The 21,899-nt window shown below is 40.1% G+C and overlaps 1 protein-coding gene across 2 annotated transcripts in view; it reads right to left on the bottom strand.

Moving 5' to 3' along the window:
* Positions 1 to 784: 784 nt before the first annotated feature.
* The window catches only part of LOC147302936 (neuronal membrane glycoprotein M6-b-like), a 51,485-nt gene continuing 30,370 nt past the window's right edge, over positions 785 to 21,899 (bottom strand). For both annotated transcript variants that reach the window (XM_086284105.1, XM_086284104.1), the window contains exons 2-7: positions 10,949 to 11,135; positions 7,644 to 7,803; positions 6,945 to 7,113; positions 4,897 to 4,970; positions 4,740 to 4,805; positions 785 to 4,093 (exon numbers count right to left, since the gene is read on the bottom strand). In XM_086284105.1, the coding sequence (XP_086140231.1) occupies positions 3,941 to 4,093; positions 4,740 to 4,805; positions 4,897 to 4,970; positions 6,945 to 7,113; positions 7,644 to 7,803; positions 10,949 to 11,135 (809 nt within the window). In that variant the 3' untranslated portion in view covers positions 785 to 3,940. The remainder of the gene's footprint in view (positions 4,094 to 4,739; positions 4,806 to 4,896; positions 4,971 to 6,944; positions 7,114 to 7,643; positions 7,804 to 10,948; positions 11,136 to 21,899) is intronic.

Below are 21,899 nucleotides of genomic sequence, written 5' to 3'. Positions count from 1 at the left end.
TGATGTATGCATTGCTAGAATAATAGACAAACAGGTGTTACTAATGCTATTTGGCACAGAGTCTTAATTAATGTAATTATTAACGCTTGTGTTTATCTACTATTTTAGATCAAAAAGGCTACAATGCAAATGATTGTTTTAATTAGCGCTAAAATGTTTAGTTAGATCACTATTGAAGCTTCTTCATGCCACTTGAAAAATAAATAAATAGATAAAATGTATTTATTTAACAGGCAGCCAAGTCAAAATTTCAGGTTACTGACTTAAAATTTTGAGATGATCTGATTATTTATCCATTGGAACAGTCAGTGAACAGAAGATTAATTTCTATGCCAAGGCACGATCCAAAGAGGAAGTATTAAGTGTTCAATGCCATTTGTTTGCCATCACGATAACACAAAAAATACCAAGATGAACTTGGAAAGTTTAAATGATCAGTAAAAATGATTAAATCCCAAATCAATCCAGATCACTCTTTAAAAATAACAAAACAGCATAACGACATTAAGAGAATATGCTCATGTGTACCCTTTTCCCTTCAACATTGCTTTTTATTTAGAGAAATGTTTGATATTTAAGCTGAAGCTTTGCATTTTGTTCCCATTACTGTACAAAAATGCACTCCAAGCGCTATTCTGCTGTGTTTTTCTTTTTTTTTTTTTATACATTTTTGATTCAAATCACCAGTTGGAGCCTTAAGAGAAGTCTCTTATCTATACTTTCACTTTAATTTTTTAAATAAGTGTCCATAAAAATCACAAGGAAGAGGCGGGAGGCAACGGTGTCACGATAATAAAAAATATCGGTTTTACTAGAGAAGGTTACAAAAATCATCACTATATAGGAGTCATAGAACTATTTCCAACTTAAAAAATAAAACCATAATGAAACACCTACAGGGACTACAATGCCATCAAAGTACAATGGAGTTTTCTTTAGAAAAGAGTGGGTGGAAGGGGAGGAAGGAAGGGGGCAAACACCGCCTACCATAGTTGTCATTACAATTGACTACACATCACCTGAAAAACTGCAAAGACACAGTCATGTCTCCTTCATGCAAATAACAAGGAAACAACAACACCCTGACACGCATCGTCTTATAGGAAATTGAAGTTTGCCTTTACATCGACCTGGCGGCAAAGCACGTATATTTATCAAACATAACACACATGGCAATATAGTCCTTTTTTTTACAGAATAGACAGCTGCACACATGGACAATACTGACATGCTTCATCTCATCAAAGTTCAAAAAATTGTTTTCTTCAGTGTTTTTTGAGGGTGAACTAACCAGTAATGACTGATATAGAATATAGTTCATGATTATTAAACAATATCTGGTTATAAAATTAATGTCTGAAAATTCCTGACTTGTTTTATTCAGTGTAAACATCCAAAAACAGTCTCTGTGGCTCATTTGAGAGGCATGACGTATAAAAAAAAAGGAAATAAAATAGGAGAAATGAAGAAAAGAGTGACTCCCACTCATGTCTCGAGTCACTCACTTGGTCGGCCGTCGAACAAAAATAAGCACAGACATGTTCCATAAAATAATTAGTACTAATTTACAAGAAGAACTCAGCTGCCTAAAACTGGTAAAACATTAAAAATCAATTTCCACTATATTTTTTTTTGTCACATTTTAAAATGTATACGTCACAAGCACCTCAATCCATCATATCATGTGACTGCACTTTATCCCTCTCACGACATATCATTTAAGATGTTACATTACAATTATTATATCAAATGCAGAACTAGTATCTGAGTGCTAAACACATATCTCAAAGGGTACATTTACATATATTGGTGGGAAAAAAATTGCATGGCAAATGACTGATTGTGTTCTCATTGGTTTGGGAACGGAGCTATTTCATGTTTTTAGGGTCATTCGGCTATTTACAGGTGAACTTTCTCAAAATAAGGAAGTGAAAGAAGAAGTTTTTACTGTATAATTCACACAGGACTGCAGTCTGGAGAAGAGTTTAAATGGTGATGTTTTAGGAAAAGTACACAACTGGTGGAAAATCAGACTTGGTTTAATACCTGAGGTGTGTGTCTGTTTTTTAAGACCCGGACAGATTTATCTTTGATTTCTGCTGCGGCTGGTGGTGAGTGTAGCAAAACCCCATTTTGGTCTTCAAAAGATCAGTTTCATATTCAGAAGTATGCTAATATGTTTTCTTGCCAAGAGCTAGATGAGTAGATCCATACCACCTTTGTCAGTAAATAAACATCAAGCACTAAAATGCGTAAGAAAGTACTAAAATGATGTACTTCTTTACTTGCACTTGCTGTTTTGAATGCATAAATGCATTAATACTAAAAAGTATGGCTACAGGAAGTGTGTAAGGCTGAACTTCTCACTTTTAATAATGACCACCATCTTGTAGCGGAAAAATAACAGAAAAAGAGGAACCAGCAAACATTAGCCAAGAACTGGAAAAACAAGGCCCTTCAATTAATTATTAGCCCAAAAGTGGTAACGGAGGACCCATCAAACAATTTTTAGCTATGAACTGGAAAAGGAGGGCTTTACAAACAATGTTTCAGCCAGCAGGCCCTACCAATGCTAGGTAGCTAGCTAGCTAACAGCAGCAGATATCTTTCTTCAGCTGCTTGCATTAGTGTTTTTGTGTTTGTTTTTGGATTGATTTTTGCATTTTGTATTACTTAATCATCTTCATTGTAGAGTGAATTAGGTTAATATTTGGTCGGCATCTCAACAAAAAGGAATGTTCACAAAATACATTAGCTAGCGCAACAATTGATCCAACGCTACAACTGTTGTTTCTGTAGGTGCATGACTTGCTGAAACAAATCAAAATTCATACACTACATGATTATGTACACTGTGTACTACACTGAAGTGAAACATCTTAAATCAGACACAATACCAGTCTTTGTGTTTCCAGTCTTTATGCTAACCGTAGCGCTATGATGAAGCTTTTTACAAATCATACAGACAGCTTTTAATCATTTCCTCTAATCCTTGACCTGAAAGCAAATGAGCGTATTCCTCGAAGCTTTTCCTTGCTTCAAAGGTTGCTACCTCTCCGGTCTTAAATAAACTGTGAGTGCCTTAATGAGTAAATAAACTCTTATCATGTAAATGCATAATAATCCTTGAGATACCACATGATTTGACATAATTTTAGGTATTTCTATGAGAGAAGGGATTGGAGTGGTTCATGTTTTTTAAGGGATTTTCATTGTCCCTTTTTTTTCTTTATTTAATAGTGCAACAACGAGCATTAGCAAAAGAAGTTAAAGATGGAAAGAAAAGTAAAGGAGAAAAACCTATGAGCGCAAAAACATAAAGAAGAAAAAAGATCATAATAGTATCTGGCATACTTTTCAGAGAGTATTAAAAAAAACAACAACATTCGTACACATTCGCACAATATATTCATATTCATATATATATGCATATAAAACACCAAAAAAACAGAGGAAGTTGATCACTGCCTGGCTTTTTATGGTCGATGCAGGCAGTGAACAATGTTTATCTTTTTTAGGCTGTTAGGAGCTGTGTGTCGAGAGGCTGTGTTGGCTCAGGGCGCGAGGCCATCACAGCCGGGCCACGTTCACGAGTCGCCGCCCAAAAGCACGAGGGAAGAGACGCTTCTGAACTGATGTACTGTACCTGAGCTCGACCCCGCGGGCGAGCTCTCCCATTCTGAAAGCATCCGCCTCCGTCTGGGCCTGCCACTTCTCCTGACTTTCTATTCTCTTCCCCTCAGGTGTGAGGACGTGCCCACAACCCTTAATGAACACTGCGGAAGGGAAGAGGATGGAGAATCAGGAGGTTTTGGGACTATCAAACATGACCGAGGTGGTTTGTTTTAACGGAGGGAAAGGGTGGGTGTTAGTTGTTGCAAGGGGATGGGGGGTTGTGGTGTGGAGAGAAGACGGATGGTGGTGTTGGGCTCTCTTGTCCTTATGAGTAGGAGGACGAGTTCTGGCCCTCCTTGGAGCGTGCCTCAGCCTCCAGATCCTGGTCATCCTTGGTCTTGATGTCCTGGTAATCGTGCGTGGAGGCGGCGCTCTTCAGATAGGCCCAGTTGGCCCCCAAAATCATCAGGTAGTGGATCTGAAGAGATACAAGATTTTTTCTTCATGTTCAAGCACAGGAACTAACTCCATACTACTACTACTACTTCTATTATTACATGCATTCAAAATGTGCTCAAAAACCTCTGCGTGCATGTTTTTGGTATGTCCTGTTACACCCTGTTTTACATCTGTGTGCCAAATCCCCAAGTGTCTCATCCCACACTACTGATTTGTGCCCACTGAAGTTTAGCGATGTCTAAATGTAGAAAACATCCAAATATATTAATAGAAACCAACCTGAGAACAATGAAAATGTTCCAGAGCAACATTACTGTACAAGCCAGTTTTCCTCAGTGACTTTTTTCTAGCATGTCTTTCCACCTTTTGTAACACATCAAAGTACACAGAGCTTCCAGCTGACCCTGTGCCAACATCTGGAGTACTGCTTAATGCTTTTTTTGAGCATCTCCATCTCCCTGGACTCAAAACAAAAAAGCCCACCTCCGCAGCAGAGTAAAACACTGACCCTTGGTGAGCGCATGCACAGAGGCGGGCTGCAGAAACCCATAGAAGGACATATGTGAGAGGCGGAGAGGTTGCCGTGGAAACAGATAATCATGCCATAGCAACATGCATATTTTGAGCGGCACACTACCGCATCGGTGGGATCATGAGGAGCTTACCAGTGCGATGACGGTGGCTCCTGCGCCGGCTAACGCAACGATGTAGAGGTGGTAGGACAAGTAGAACTGCGGGGAGAAAGAGAAGCTAGGTTAGTGAAGGGAGGAAAGGAGAGCGAGGGAATAAGGAAAAAAACAAAGGAGGTCAGCATCCTCTCACCTCACTGGTGTTACAAATCTCTCCCAGCGTGGCTCCGCAAGCTTTTCCTGGCGTGGCATTATAGGGAATAACACCTGCGGGATCAGAGAGATGAAACGTCACAGGACTGAGACAAGAAGCTTTTTCCTCCCCAGAGACTGTGTGATATGATTGAAGGCATTATGCATTAGGCGCAGATAAAGATTAAAGGAAACAGGGCTGCTGCTGGAAAAATGTGGGTCATTGTGAATCCCTTTTTCCTTTCTTTCTTTCTTTCTTTTTACTGTAGAATCACTTTAGGGGATTGCTGCTATAGGCTGCTATCTGTAAAAAACAAACTGTGTGCAGTTGCTTGTTTTAGCTTCTAAAACCTTTCCTCAATCACTCATCAGCTGGAGCTCCAAAACTGCTGACAATAATTTGACGACTGAGTAATTGGGGTTAATATTTCACACGCCGTGCTAGTGCAGCACCGCAGCCAATGAAGCATATGTGATCCTCATCCTACTTTGTAAGCGAGCCAGCTGTCTTTCAAATGTGGGTCACGTACTGTACGTTGGGCCATCAGACTGATGACCACACACGCAATCACAGGGGAGTGTTGCTGTGCTGTAACACTGCTTTGAGGTGGATTTTCATAGAGATCCAGTCACGCTCTCAATAATCTAAATGTATTCGTTTGACCTCTTCGTGCATAGACAATGACATTTAAAGTGGTTGGAGATGAATAGGTGACGTTTATAAGCCTGAAAAATTGTTCCAGAGTTTTCTGCCTGCAGGTAACGCCTGTGTGGAAATGAGAGAGGCACCTGGATGTTTTTCCTATTTTGCTGCAGACTTTTTAAAGTTAGCCAGAATATTTCTTGATCAGGGGAATTTCTCCTGAACTTTAAAGACCGGTACCATGACAGATTTATTATTTTTTAAGACATCTTTTGAAGATGGTTTTAAAGTGAACTGATTAGCATGAAAGCAGGTTTCATCATCTAAATCTTTGGTCTGGTGCAGCAATGCCACAATTCTATTACATTTTATACAGCACTTTAAAATATTTTGTACAGATTTTCATAACCTATGATTTCCAAATGTTGCATATCTTCTTGGATGTTTCCATACATACTATACTGTACATAGTAAACAGATACAGTGTATATATGTATATTTTTCATTGTGAGGTCGGCCATTTGCCTCAGGAAGAACCACTGTGTATACATTGTCAGTATGTGGTTTTACATGTGATTCGAAAAAAGAATAAAATAAGCCTAATAGGTTTAGGAGGAGGCAGTTTAGCTTTGTTATTCCTAATTTACATATAGCACATTTGAATAAACAAGCTCTCCTTCAGGCTGCATGTAGCCCTGCATATGAGCTAACATGAGTTTGGAGCAACAAGGAATGGTTGTTGAGTTACAAACGACACATCATCTGTACATATTATTTGCAAACTGTTTATAACCAAGTAATGGAGGCCCACCTGTCTGGCAGGTACTACTCCTGCACAAACTGTGATGAAAATGTGTCAGCTGTGATAACATAAGGTGGGCAGAACAAGAGCTACAGGAAAAATATAAAGGGCAGACTGGCCTTGTTGACTGGAGAAGGAGGTAAGAAACAATGCTAGGGAACTGCAAAGCCTTACAGCAATGACTATTAGAATAAAAACCAGGCTTTCAAAGATTTATTGGTGCTAAGTGATTAATTTATTTTGACAGGCTGCATGTTTCAAAAACAACTAAATTGACAGATTTCTCATCGTCAGTATCTGAACATTTATTATTGTTCCAGTGCTAATTTATGTACGATTTTTTAGCCTCTCAATACTAATGTTTATCCTTTATAGGGAAAACTATGATATTAGTACAGAAAGATACAAAATATCTCATAAAAGTTCAGAGAATTATGAGCTAGCCTATACCTAGCTAGCCAACCTAGCTCAAATGGGCTAATGTCAGCCAATTTCACTTGTAAAATCTACGTATGCCACACATGTACGGTTCATTCAATCACCGAAAGAATGCATCAGACATAAACTTAACTAATACAGTTCACGTCATTTCTAAGTTACTGACCGTACTGCCTGACATCCACACAGATGGAGTCAGGAGAAGTGATGTTAGCATAGGGAGATTTCATGGTAGCACAGGTATTCCACATGTTAAAGAAGAGGAAAACCGGGATCGCCGTGAAGCCGAAGATGGCAAGGAAGGCCAGGAAGAGGATGTAGGTCAGGAACATGAACTGAGGAGAGGAGACAAGTGGAAATAAAGAGAAAAATTGTGATTTTATAAAAAAGAAAAGAATATTTTTTAAAGGCTGAGATTGTTTATACGGACACAAATCAGAGGCAAATCAGGGTTTACGCTAATGTTAGCCGACATCTGCAGCAATTAGAGTAATCAGGGTAGAAAGGACAAACAGTGCCAGAGTTACCCTGAAGGCTCGAGTGGGATTTTAAGCATTTGTGTATGTGCAAGTATTTGTTTATATCTGTCTTCGTCATGCGCACGTGCTCATAAACGTGTAAATGCGTGTGACTGGGTCTCTGAAATACTTGATGACCCTTATTCAGGCATGTAAAGCATACTGAAGGACCGTTTTCTGTTTGTTGTTTTAAGCCACTAAACTACTTTAAGCAGGAACATTTTAAAATACACATCAAAGTCATTAAGTCTCATTTGGAGGCTTTAATTTGAAGTCTAACTGGGTCAGTGGGTGTGATGATTTGCAGCTGCTTATGTGTGCGTGTGTGTATTTGTGTGTTCACATACGAAGGCAGTGATGCAGCGTCCACAGACGGTGGTCTTGAAGTCACTCTGCAGCTCCTTCTTGATGGCGCTGGTGGTGTAAAAGCCCTCAGCCAACAGGACGATGGCGTACACAAAGAAGAAGGAGCCAATGCCATAGATGATGTACTGAAAAATCTGAATCCTGAACAAAAACAGAGGCAAAGCAAGGAATTAGCTTTAAACATCAAGGTTATACGAACCTGCACCAATGAAACCCTAAGCTAATGTTTTATGCTGTTTAATGTTAGCTCGTGTAAGCTAAAACCCTTTTTATTTTATGTTTCATTTAACTACTTTTACCTTTTTTTAAAGAGATAAAGATCAAGATTATATTGTATTATATTGACTATCGTTGGGTAACCTTAGATAATAGTACCATTAGCTCATGGTGGTTCATCTTAGCTAATGTTAGATGCAGTTTTTGTGGCTAAAGTTGGTTAAGGTTAGACATTTGTGATACATAATTTAAATTTTACTTAAAATGTAGACTTTTGGGACAAAGGGATGTGATACAGAGCTGGATTAATTGGTCAGGAAGCTTTGTTGTGCTTAAAGAATTTTCTATCAGTCTGTCTTTTTCCTGACTAAATCATTGTAATAACTCAGGTTATGTTCTGAGTTTCAGTTTAAAATAGATTCAGATCGCACAGTTTCGCTGATTCTACTATCCACAACATGTTTTAAGTATAATATAAATACTCTACTGTAGGATATGTGCAGCTTCAGAATGAAGCTGAAGTGTAATGTTACAGCAGCAGAACGGCAGCACAGTGTCACTGGCATTTGAATGCAGCTGGTGAAGCAGACAATATATATATGTTTTAATACTTGGTTCTAATCTCTTGCTAAGTCTTTTCTCCACTGCTGGAACTGAAGCTAGAATATTAGATTAAAAAACGGATTAGGGTATTTATTTTCAAAAACACCTATTCAGGCAACTTAATAATAACTTTTCTTTTGTTAGACTACGGGACAGTAATGTTTAATGTTTATATTTAAAGTTTCACAGCTCTAACGTGCAGCCATCACGTAAGAAGGAAACAGCAGCGTTAAAATACATGAATTTAAGTTAAAATGTTTATTTTAATGCTCTGCACTAAATCCCAAGATTACGATAGATAAAGATCGAAATATGAATTTGTCTTTCTTTCTTTTTTATGTTCCTTATAAATTTTAATCACCACTTTATCATCATAATCTGACGACATCTCTGAGTGGACTAGACAGAACTCATAGGGATGACTTTGTCAGCACGAAGAGTCAGATGACACATGAAACACCCCTCTTATAGCCTCTGTAGGAATTATATCTCACTTATCTTAACTGCACTACTGTATAGCTCTGTGTAAATAATCATTCTGTACATTCGATAATTTTTAACCCTACAACTGTTTACAACTTGCATAGTTCCCATTTCTGTATAGCTGTATATCTCAGATTCTGTAAAGTTATTTATTTCATATTCTGTATAGTTTTTCATATTTATATCCTGTTCATATCCTGTACATAGCTTGTACTCACTACAGCCTGTACATACTTATAGTTATAGAATATTCACAACATCATACCGTGTACATTATAACATACCATAATAGACCCATTTCTGTAATATACTCACATATCTATATTATTGCTAATATATATTGTAATATATCTATATCACTAAAGCACTTCTGGATGGATGCAAACTGCATTTCGTTGCCCTGTACCTGTGCATGTGCAATGACAATAAAGTTGAATTCTATTCTATTCTATTATGTGTACAAGTAGAGAACAGGAAGCAGAAAGGAAGGCTTAACAGACCATGTTGATAACCATCGTACTGAAATCTGTTTTCTCTGACTAGAGTTTGAACTTTATGATGATATGTAGACTATAGTGAAAGGTAATCAAAGACAGTTCTATCCACTAACTTATGGTTTATGAGAGCTTTTGTTATATTTCGGATTATTTTTTTAACATGTTTAAACCAAAATACTAGGGGGATTTGTTAGAGGTTTCTTTTGTGGGGCACATTGATGAGAGTTGTTCGCCATATTGGACAAAATACAACCACTGGTTGCTGGCGAAAGGTTTGCATTCTCTGATTAGCTGGTGTTTGATTATCGGAGGCTGTAATTGGGAGAAATCCATCACAAAGAGTGTGCTGCACCAAAAAAAACCCTTGTTGCTACAGATTACTGCAAATGCATGTAGTTTGCATGAAAGACGGTGGCTGTTATGGCCCTCTGCAACCCCTACTCAACTCAACTTACAGTGGCAGTGCAAGATTCTCTGGGTGTTTCCAAGGCATAAATGTCTATTATCTACACCTGACAAGGTGTGAATAAAAACATGCCTGAGGTTGGCTTAGTGTAGATGCCACTTTTTGCCTTTTTGCTTTGCGTCATGGGCTTTACAGTTTCATGATCACTCAGTGAATTAGTTGGCAAGTGTTTGCAGACGGGTCATGTTCAACATAAACTCTGGGTGATCACAGCTAAAGGTAATCACGAGGAGGTTCTTGGGTTTTGCATCTCTTTGTGACCAATTTCACCTCGTGGCTGCGAGCAACCTGTAGCAAATATTTATGGAATTAACTTTTCCTTCTTCTTTCTTTGCTTAACCTTAACCTGGTTTACAAATCCAAAATAGTTTATGTCATGTGGTTAGCAGTCATATAACTGCAAAACCTGAATAAATGAAAACAGAACTATACGGTCCATCGACTCCTTTTCTTTGCTGATTATCCAGGTCAGCATTGTGGGCCTAACTTAAGTTAGATAAAGATTTCTGAATACCTGACATTACAGAGTGTATAAGCACCCCAAGATTTATATTTATGTCAGGATCCATTTTAAATATAATCACCAAAAAATATATTTCAGTCCTGTGGGAGAAGATTAGGGCCAAAAAAGGGGGTTGGGGCTGGATTTTTGTTTTCCAGATTTTAATCTCAGATCCCTTTTCCCCCCCTTTCAGTGGCCCTAATCCTCTTCCATACAATTCTAACCTTGACCTTTTAAGTAATAATTTTCTGACTGTTTCTAACATGACCAGTTTACCAGTTTAAGGGTTCTAAGTTATGGCACACAATGTGGCGGGTTCTTCTCAGCAGATCATTGCAAGCATAATATCAGTAAATTCTGGTCATACCAGTTTTTAAGTAAAAGAAGGGGAGTAAGTGAAATACAGTGACAGGACTTATCCATGTCTAATCTTTTCCATAAGTGACATGTGATAAAATCATAAGTAAGAGAACGCCTTAGTGATGAACTACACTTGGATTAGAAACTCAGTGGACTTACACCACAGTGAGGGTGGCGTGGTCGCTAGATACCCTGGAGAAGTGATTCTCCAGCATGGTCAGAGTCCCAGTCAGCGCTACGTGGCCACATCCGCAGAACAGAGCCACACCTATGAAGCAGAGGATGGTGGCCACCAGCGAGGCATAGGGCACCCCGCCCAGACACTTGATGCAGCACTCGAAGCATCCTATAGGGGGAGACAAAGAGAGCCTGAGCCATAGGTGTTCTTTTGCATTTAGCTGCTAGAAAGCTTCAAAGACAGAAAGCTTTAAGGAAGGATACAAGAGCAAATAGGTCAGATTTGAAAGCACACACATGGCAAAATCGCAATTCAAATGTATGATTTTAATGATAGCAACGAAAGCTGACTGTGGCAACGTGACATCTCACATAGAGACTTGTTCGCCTCTGCTGATGACACTCAGCGCAACACTCGACGGGCCTTTTTGTCCACCGCTCTTTGATTTTTACTCAGGCAGAAACCTGCATGGATGTTTGCACTGCTGGGGCTGAATCAAGCGTGCACGCTTCAAGGGCTTTATGCTCATCTTTCAGAGCAGAACACCTCTCCATGTCGGGAATGTCGAGCGGCTAATCACGGCATCATTCACAGTAAGAGTGTGTTCACTTTGAGCTGAATATTACATGTAAGCTGTGCTACTGTACATGCTGTACACGCTCAAATCTTAAAACTACTTAGTTATTTTCTTTGTTATGACCAACTTGCAAGATTAACTCATGACCTAATCTACATGGGTTTAAAATAAATTCCTATGAGCTACGTTATTTTTGTAGACCAGAATGATTACAACAGATTTGGAGTTCTTATGCTTTAAGTATTTGGGATTTCTATGCAACAAGAAATTGACAAATTGGACATTTTCTTAGGGCAGGCGGAAAACGACTGAGATTTGCCTGTGCCCGTGTGCATATTTTCCAGCTTTCTGCAGCTGATTTTGCCTTTTTTCAGAAGTCAAAAGAGAGTGATGAATAATTTAAAATTATCCCTTGTGCACGAGCAGTTTCTACACAGTGATGATGATGAATTAGTAAATTTGTTTTCCATTAACCGCAGCAGTGTGTGAGGCTCCCTGCATGAGTTATGGGCTTGGGAGATACAGGTGCTGCAAACACTGTGCACCCTGCTGCCTCTGCTCCTCTCACAATCAAGAGGATAAGGACTGATGATGAAGAGGGCAAATAAAACACTGTGTTGAGCTCGAGAGTTCGAATCTTAATAACTCCTCGAATAAACCACGAAGTTACTCAGGAAAAAAGACAAAATGAAATGTCTTGTGCGTGCCACTTTGCTGTTTCCATGACAACCCGCTCCAACCGGAAGCTTTGAAGCATCATAATTTTATTTTCAGAAGTTTGTTCAATTCAGACATTCCTGTATGTGAAACCTTGGAAATGTGATTTATCACATTACGCGTGTTTCAGAACCTGCACATGAAGGTCTGCAGAGATCGGACGATCTATAGCTGACAGCCCCTGCTACTAAAGTTGATAGCGAGCATTAGAGAATAACACCCTTCGTGCTAGTCGCAGCTCTTTAATGCATCTGACAGTTGATTCTATCAGAACATGAAATTCACTTCAACATCCACACAAGCCGGCGCTAAGACTCTCTGACAGCTTCTATCAACGTCAAGCTCAATCAATAGACTCTGGCAGGTGATGACACGAGGTGATAGCCTCCCACACAAAGCAATTAAACCGCACACTTGAATGCGTGCATACGCAGAAAGACACAAGACCATCTCAAGGTTGGCCGGAAGGGAAGAAAGTTTCACCAAAATGCAACAAGAGTGTCATTTTATAGTGAAAAAACCTTCTCTGCCACTACACAGTAGAGAGCATGGTAGGGTTGTAAGCTTGTGGACACTCGTTATTGATGAGCTTAAAGGAGCAGATTGGATTTCAGCCTCCCCGGGGGAAAGAATCATCAATAAAATTACTGCTGGGAGAAAATATACTCCACCATGCTGAAGCTAAATGTGGCGATTATTACCTTTTAAATTTAGTTATCACATTATATGTTCCCATTTAATTAAGTCACTTATATAATAAGCTAATTAACTTATAAATAACTTGACAAAGGAAAAACAACAATAGCACTTTGCTTCCTGAAATAGACCGGGGATTAGCTTTGACTTCCACGACCTGAATATTATAAATTGTGTTTTATTCATCCATGCAGTGGTGCAGCCAGATGGTAATGCTTATCTTTTGGATATTAATTTGTTCCAGACTTAAATTATTTAACAAGAGTGGATGATGCTAACCGATGTGACATGTGCTGGTGACTACTGGTGATCCCTTATATGCTTTCTTCACACCAAATCTTACTTGATTAATGCTTTAGTTGATAACCAAATGCCTTCAAAGCTAACATTTTAGCTTCCTCAGATTTCTTCAGGGTTTAGTTCTAAACCAAAACCAAAAGTTGACCTGCTTACACACTACACTGTGACTACTGTAAATGTTAGAATTTGAACCAGCCAGGCTTCAGTATGTTATCGTAGTTTGCTGTTGTTAGTATTGATTATTAGCAAGGATTAGCATGCTAACACGCTAAACTGCTGGGGAAAAGGTTTTCCTGCTGAACACGGGAATGTCACATTGACATGAGAATTTGTGTTTGCAGCTGATGAAGCAAACTTTCACTACCAGAAACATGATTTGTTCTATGCACAAGTATAAAAATGTGCACTTCCTGTCACTGTTACAGTTTAAAAGGAATTTTTCTTCTTGCGGAATTTAGAGTAAAAATCTCAACTGTAGAAACTAATAAAGGAAAAGCTTGCAAGCATCATTTTTAACCGTTACATATCTCTCTGTTATTGAAGGGTCTTTACCTTACAGTTTAAAGCACCTTTAGGCAACTGTTTTTATGATATATAAATAAAATTAAATTGAATTTAATTACATATCCTTACATATACGTAATGACAAAAAATGTTTAGTGTGACTTTTATTCCACCCCTTGAATAATTATAAAAAAGATTATATACATACATATATTTTCACAATTTAATAAACAGCATTACTTTACAAAGCTTACACACATTTTTAAACAACTTCTGAAATAGATTTTATGCACAGACGTCACACAGTTTTTTGTTTTTCTCTGATCTAAAAAGAAATGTTCACTCTGGTCAATGCCCATGTCCCTCTTTAAAAGCTGAGACTCTACATCTGCGTGAACATAACTGAACCATAAGTCTAAGATGCAACTGCTCCCCTCCAAAGAGTGTTGCTGTTGATGAAGACTCTACGTTGCATAACGCAGCGGAGCCTCGTTGCGTAATAGATCCAAATCCTATTAATGTTAATGAAGAAAACGGGCTGATGGAGAAGTTCAGCTGATAAGGCTGGATGGCTCTAAACTCCTGAGCCCAGAAGCAGGCCAGGCCTCAGGGGGCCTGCAATGGAGTCGGTGGTCGATACAATGACAACCAGGAGGTTTAAAAGCTGCTCTCGGCTGACACTTCATCCTGCTATAAAACGTCTGTGTCAACAGGCAATTTAGTGTGCAAGTCTTCTGACCTTTCTTTCTTTTTCTTTAATTTGGAAAAGAGAATAAAACCAAAAGAGACGTGATAACCCTGCTTTTTCAAATGCAAATCAAGAACTTCCGGGAGATATTATCGTCCAGGTCTATTCATGGATGTGACCGAGGTGACTTTGTTCATTTAAGGCAAATCCTGAGATAGCGTGATTGGATTTTAAGGCTTATATTCTGCTGTTAACTCTGTATTTTCCTTGGCTCCATGCAGCGTCATGGATGAATTCATAGGTTTCTTTAAACACTGGTCAGGCCGCTTCTTCTGGTCTGCCTCTGGCTATGACTGTTTGTCAGCCTCAGTTTAAAACTGCGCTAATGGGAAACAGACAGGCCAGAGTGGTCAGCTCAAGCCAGCCCTAATGGAAATCAATGGGCTATTCATTAGAGTAGAATTTAGGTGAAACACCGAGGCTGGCCCATCTCTCTTGGTTTATAGCTCGCTGCATCTATCTCTGCCTTCTTCTCTGCTCTTCGACTGAAATATGACTGCACGCCCATGCAGCACTTACAGTGAGCCAGCTGGAGTTAATCGCTGAGACAATATGTTACGCTCCCGCTACGATGCTGCATCATATATCACCTCAACAATCTCACACCAAGGACGACGCATCAGTTTGTGGGGACGTTTCACAGGCTGTCTGTGAAGGTGCCCCACCAATAAGTCAGAACAAAAGACTTTCTGCTAATATTGTCAAACAACAGAGCAGCAAATAATATGACAGTCAAAGCTGCCACTGAGGATTAACATCCCCCTACTGTTAAAAAGCTTGTTTTCCTTCCAAGTGAGCTGCTTCGGCCTACAGTGCAAAACTATACATTTGTGGCTGCTGGTAAGAGTTAAGAGAAAGGATGATAACAGACGCCTGCTCTTTTTGCTTTCTGCACAGAGCGAAGGCTAAAGACACAGGGATAGAATAAAAGAGTTGAAGGCAGCATAAAGTCAGGAGTTTCAGAAAAAAAAGGAAAAGGGTGAATGGAGATGAAGAGCGGCAACAAGATGGATAAAAGCAAGCAGAGGAACAAAGGGATGAGTAAGAAAAAGGAAAGAGAGAAGGAGGTGAAGAAAGGGAACGCGAGAGAGAAACAACAGAGAGAAGAATGAGAAAGAGTAAGTGAAAAGCAGTTCTTGGCCCCAGGGCTGCAAATGGCAGTTGCCATAGCAACGTGTTACCCGCGACCCAGTTCAGCGGTAGCGTAGTCCTTAGCAGCCGCTGCGCTCTTCTCACACGTACACTCAGAGTGATGTAGCCTGAATCAAAACCCAGAGATCGGTGCTTAATGGAAGTCAAAACAAAAATAACAACCAGCTGCAGGACGTTAAAGCAACTGGAGCTATAACACAGGAAATACGGAGGGAAGGCAATCTGGTTTACTCTAAAGTCGCTTTTTGGGAACTGGGTCAAACAGAAATTGCAAGTAAGAATAGTATACTGTTAGTACATGCCACAAAAAGCCACATAGACTGCTGATGTGGAAGTATCGTGCCCCACTCACACATGTTATAACTTGTAACTATTATAACTACTGACCATGATAAGCTTTCATGGTCTGAAGTTACACCTTTCATTAAGTGATGCAGGAAATTCAGCTAACAGATGCTTCACCAGGAACTAGTTAAAGCTTAGTTTTCTGAAGTGGACGTACGTGAGATGCTCGTCTATATTCATGTGTATTAATGACAGTGAGTGAAAGCTGGCAAGCCCCCAGTTTAGAAAAGCACGAGCTGCAGCAGTAGATGTGCAGCCTTAAAGAGTATTTTAAGATTTTGAACATTTTCACAGTTTTGCAGTCTCTTATGAAGGGAAACTGAAGCCATTATGTTCTCCAAAGATGTCTCTGACCAAAACAGCGCCTTTTCTCCAACAAATCATGGGAGTTGACAGTCAGCTGCTACATCTGTTTGTGTTACAGCGGGACATTAATGTGGATTCATTCGAACTATTTCACTATTTCAGCACATCCTTAAATCGGATACTTGTGAGGTAAAAGTGCCTCTATCATCACGAAAAGCTTGAAAGCTGGTGATGTAAAAACTTCCACTACCCACCATTTGCCTACTGTCAGTGTAAAGCAATGCAAATATTTTAAAAGTGGCATACAGTCCAAAGTGGGGCACACCTACCACCATCAACTGCAGCTAACACAGCAATCAACAGGAGGTTTCTGGTGCAGCACCAACAATAACCAGCAAAGAGTTGCCAACTGGTAATACACCAAGAGTACACATTTTCCCCAAGGAACCACAGGTTATGAGGGTTTCACCAGCTGGTCGCTAGGCCCGTGTGGCTGAGGCCTTAAATATTTAACAACAGTGGCATTTCTTCATCCTCATTTCAGGTTTTCTGAACAGTTAGCCTTGTTTTAGAACCAAAGCCTTATTTTTTTCATCATATTCAAACCCAAGTCTTATTGGACAAGAGAGCCTTTGAGGCTCTTTGACTGGATAAATGAGGCCTGGCACGCAATGGATGTGGTTGGAGACAGAAGCTGTCACAGATTGCTGACATCTTTTGTGATTACGTTCCGCTTCCTGTCAATCACCTGACACCCACGACACAAAATGAAGAGCGTTTGCTATGAAATAATCCCTCGAATACACTTCGCATTATAAACTTTGTCACATTTTGTAGCATTTGGTTTTAATAACAGACATCTAAGTAGGTATGAAGGGAAAAATAACTGAGGTCAATATATCATTGTTTTCTCAGTCGGTAGCAGGATCTGCTAATGTCTAGTTAATATTGCCTTGATTTATGCACTATATTTCTCTGGCTACATCGATTTCTGTGCTTCTATAAATCAGATTTAAATATAAACTGAGAGTAAAGGTGTCCCACTGTCCTGATAGTTAATGATTTGCCATAAACCTAGTGGCACAGCATGATTATCGCCAACTGTGAGTGCGCACAGTGCATCTGCCAGGAATAACAGCGTTATTAAAGCTTTGTGAATATTTCAGTGGCCGATCTGGCCACTGCCTGAGGCTCCATTCAAATTTAGAAGTGTTGTATTCATTATGGGGCAATTTCCTCACAGTGCATTATGGGTAGTTTCCCACAAGAGAGAAGAGAGTGGGAAAGGTGTGGGAAAGTGAAGGAAGAAAAAAGAGATGGGAGGGGGGGATGGATGACTGCGCCTCCTCTGGTGGAAATAAAAAAAAAGCCCCATCTGCTCAATGGCTGCAGACTCCCGGCACAGCCACGCACAAACTACAGCTTGGGAGATTTCCATTGTTCCACTTTGTGGAGAGGGATAAAATGTTCTTCAGAGCTTCTTCAAAACTGCAAAAGAGAACATCAAAAGCGCAGCATTACGAAGTTCAATTCGCTTTTTCTCAGTATTTTCTTTAACCAGTTTTTTCCACCAACATTATTCACTAAATCTGGGAACACGGCTACATCACCGCAACAAAAAAGAAACATGAACAGTTGGATAATCAGCCTGGTTGTAAGGAAGCCAACAGCTAGGCCAGATTATGCACATTGGCACAAAGTTGCAAACGCTGATTGGTTGCAACCATTGTGATGTGCCAGTAATGTTCTGGGTAAACATTTTAATAATTCTGACTATACAATGTTAGAAAAAAATTACCGTGAGAAATTCCTGGAGCCCAGACAGTTTTCTACAAAGGATCTGTCTACACAACAGCAGCAATGTCAGTCCTTTCAGTGTCTACCTGTGATTGAATCAAGCACAGTGCTCGGTGTAGGCCATATGCATTTTGTCTGAAGCCATTTAAGTGGTTATGCAGATAAAAATGTTAAAAAGCAGAATTTAGGGTATATTTCTTGCACTTTTAGCAACTGGACTGATCAAAAAGACAGCAGATGATAAGCTGTCGTGGTCCTGAATCTAAAGATAATCAGTATACTGTGGCGTAGATGCAAATAGAAGCCAAAACAATTACTCACTGCAATTAATTTTAATCAAATTTGACTAATATACTATAAACAGGACTATCTGCATTCTCTCATCTCTGTAATAAAAAAATAATTATCTCACGGATTATCTGGCAGGTTATTAGCACATGCACAGTTGCTGTATCTGCATGATTCGTCAGATGTGTCTTCTGCAGACCGTTCTGTGCAAAGAAACAACACGAGAATACTCATTTTGTTTTATTTTCTTTCGATTTTCTCCTCATTTTGCCTCCATCTGTCAAACGACACTTTGAAGTTGTTTTCGGTCGCTTTTCAGAACAATAAGAAACAAAGCAGCACATAATGGTTTGCCCGCAAAAAGCCTGTAATTCACTCAAAAAGTTTCACTTATTGCTCAAAAGAAAACATTTGTTTCCGTGAACAAATCAGTGTCAGAACCTTGACAAATGTACCATCCTGTCAGTGCAACAGAGTTTAAGTGTGCGGTGGTTAGAGCCACTGCCAAAGCAAACAGGTCCTGGTTTCAACCCCAGGCTGGGCTTTCCGTGTTGAGGTTGCATGTTCTCTCTGTGCTTTTGTGGGCACAAATCCTCTAGCTTCCTCCCACAGTCCAAAAACATGTGTGGGTCAAGTGGTGTTTCTAAATTGGGTGAGCATAAATGTCTGTCAGACTGGCAACCCGTCTTTCCACCCCTTGACAGCTGGGGTGGACTCCAGCTCCCCTGCAGCTCTGAACTGGAAAATGGATGGATAGGGCTTTTCTGATGAGGGGTTTCGTCTTAAATTAGCAAGAAGTTACATATCACCTGTGTGTGGTAGAGCAACTATTAGACATCTTTCATTTTTGTTTTTTTCTTTTCAGCATCCCGATGACTTGGTCACATCAGGTCATGTTTGCAGAAAAACAAAATATGCAACTGGCTTAATCATTGTGCGTTAATGGACTTACCCAGAAGATGTCTGAGTACGTTCAACTGAGAAGGACATGAACTTTCATATGTGGAAAGTGTGGACTCCTCACAAGCATTTGCATTTAGTTCAAAGGAATGATAAGTTCCTGATGTTGGAGATAGTTTCTGATCTTTTGATTTCTGTTCTGAGGAATATACCAGCTTGTAGCTGATTAAAAGGACATGCTGGGTTTTTTTTTGCTGTTTTATTTCCCACGGTACATAACTGACCCAAATCTTGTGTTTGTGAGAAACCCTTGGCTGATTTTGCAGAATTACGAAGGGCCACAGGGTCAGCATCTGCCCTGGCGTAACTGAGCTTGATGGAACGTGCGACGCTCAAATCCCGTTCTCGGCACTCCGCTGCGTGATCAATACTTTTTTATCCTGCTGATCTGTGCCGTGTTCATTCCCCTGCAAAGCTCTCTCTCTCTTTCAGCAGTCAATCTGAGCTAAACGCTGCCAGCTGGGAGAGAGAGGGAGAAGCAAGTCCCAAGACACACATAGCAAACACACTTACCCATGTTAAAATAAATTCTACAGAAATGCCTACACAGATGGGGCGCACATGAGAGCGGATGCTCACACAGATGTAGAGCAAAACACACAAACTGTCAAAATCAGCTTGTTGCCAGTTTGCATCCAAACCACCACGGTTGACACTGACGCTTCCAAAAAGGGGACAAAAATAATGAGCAGCATGAAGTTTAGGACCCCTGATTTATCTTCAGGCAGTCACGTCATTTGGAGCGTTTCATCGCACAATATGATGAAAGAACACTGTATTCCTCTGGGGCTATTTGGCATAATGAGGCGAGTGCAATTAACATGCACAGCACTAAAGGAGTTCATTTAAAAGCACCTGCCTTAAGTGTGCAGTGACACGATTTAAAGCCTGATGGCAGATAGTTCACTGACCTCATACCCTGTGTGAAAACTACTTAAACCGCTCTCCATTGTCTCCTATCGTCTCGTATGCAGAGGCAGGGTCACCTGTCCTGAGCCACCGTCTGCTGGCTCAGTGGAGCGCAGTCAAAGCTATTACTTTGAGTCTTGTTCCACCAAAATGTAAAATGGCCCCTCTGGCCAGAAGTGCGGTGCCATTGGAGTGAATGGCTCAGCGGTTACGCAACCAACTTGGCTAATGTCACTTTCCCTGAGACGTCAAAGAAGTCAGTGGCCCTCCCCTGGCCCATTCGCCTCTCCTCCAACTCGATGTGATCATGGAGATTCACTTTCAGCCGCCTCAGGGACTCTGCACGTTAAGTCTGTGTGTGTGGCACAAAGGCACCACTGAGCATGAACTTTAAAACATGAGCTACAAGTCTGATTTAGTATAACACAAAAGCACGTTCTGCGGTGGCTGACTTCACATAGTTACATCTCTTATACATATAAAAAGAAAAGGCTACGAGATGAATCGTACATAAAAAAGCAGGACTGAGACTCTTGCCTGAAATCGAGCCACAGAATGACCTACACGTAACTCCGGCGAGTCACTTGTTGATGTCAGCTGTGGCTAATGATCACAAGCGCTAATCGGCGTCAGGAATTTTATTAGGTATGGATGAGAGAAGCAGATTGGACATCAGTGGGTGATGGACGGGGGCCAGAGGAGGTTGGCATCACTCAGGAACAAGACATGCTGCGCCAACCTGCCACTTGCTGCTAGTCATACACTCACTGCAGTCTGGGATTCAAACATAGATGCAGCGTTGGAGGGTGATGTGTTCAGATTACAGTTTTTTTGCACTAGCAGGGGTATGTGTTTCCAAATTCTAGCAATCTGTTGCTTCTTGCTAGGGCAACACAGTTATAGACATCAGCAGTTTGGGTGTAATTTTGTTTTTAATTTAGTCCTCAGAATGTTAGAATTAGCGGATAATGTTGGTTAATGTTGGCATGATTGTGAGGCTAATGCGAGCTAAGAGGTCCGTCTTCCACAGTAGGAAGTAGCTAGCTGTCTTAGAAAGGCCTGCACCTTCACTAATATTTACACACCACTTTGCATTCATTCATTCATTATAATTAATCTGTGGTTCTCTTTCACAGTCTGTCTTTTGACCCCTCATCTCAGACCAATTGTACCAGCTGGCTGCCACTCACTGCTTCAAGTGTTTGCTCATAGAGGGTCGTGTGATTGTTGGGGTTTTCTATCTATTATTGTAGGATCTTTACTTTAAAATATAAAGCGCCTTGAAGCAACTGTTGTTCTGATTTGGTGCTGGTTAACTAAAATTGAACTGAACTGGTGTTTGTGGAAGAACTGGCCCTAGTAGGACCTCATCCAGGGAAGTTCTGGGGGATAACAAGGTATTTAATGCGAGGTAGGTAGCGTACTTTAGAGTAAGAAGAAAAGCTAAGAATGGTAGGATGTATACTGTCAAACATCACCATGAAAAACATAATATTCAAGATGCAGTCGGAACAACAAAACCAGTGCAACCATGATGATGATGATAATGAATTTTAGGGTTTTCCGTACAGGTTTTTGGGGCAAGAAATTTAACTGTGACTCCCAAGATCCATTTTAGGAAGCAAACATGGCA

The sequence above is a fragment of the Aulonocara sp. 'chitande type north' Nkhata Bay genome, linkage group LG23, assembly GCF_057382095.1.
Source record: "Aulonocara sp. 'chitande type north' Nkhata Bay isolate Kocher_YH1m ecotype deep benthic linkage group LG23, A_spYH_male_GT1.1, whole genome shotgun sequence".
In the NCBI taxonomy this organism is placed as follows: Eukaryota; Metazoa; Chordata; class Actinopteri; order Cichliformes; family Cichlidae; genus Aulonocara; species Aulonocara sp. 'chitande type north' Nkhata Bay.
The sequence above is the reverse complement of the archived record's forward strand: the minus strand, read 5'-3'. Positions and strand labels throughout refer to the sequence as shown.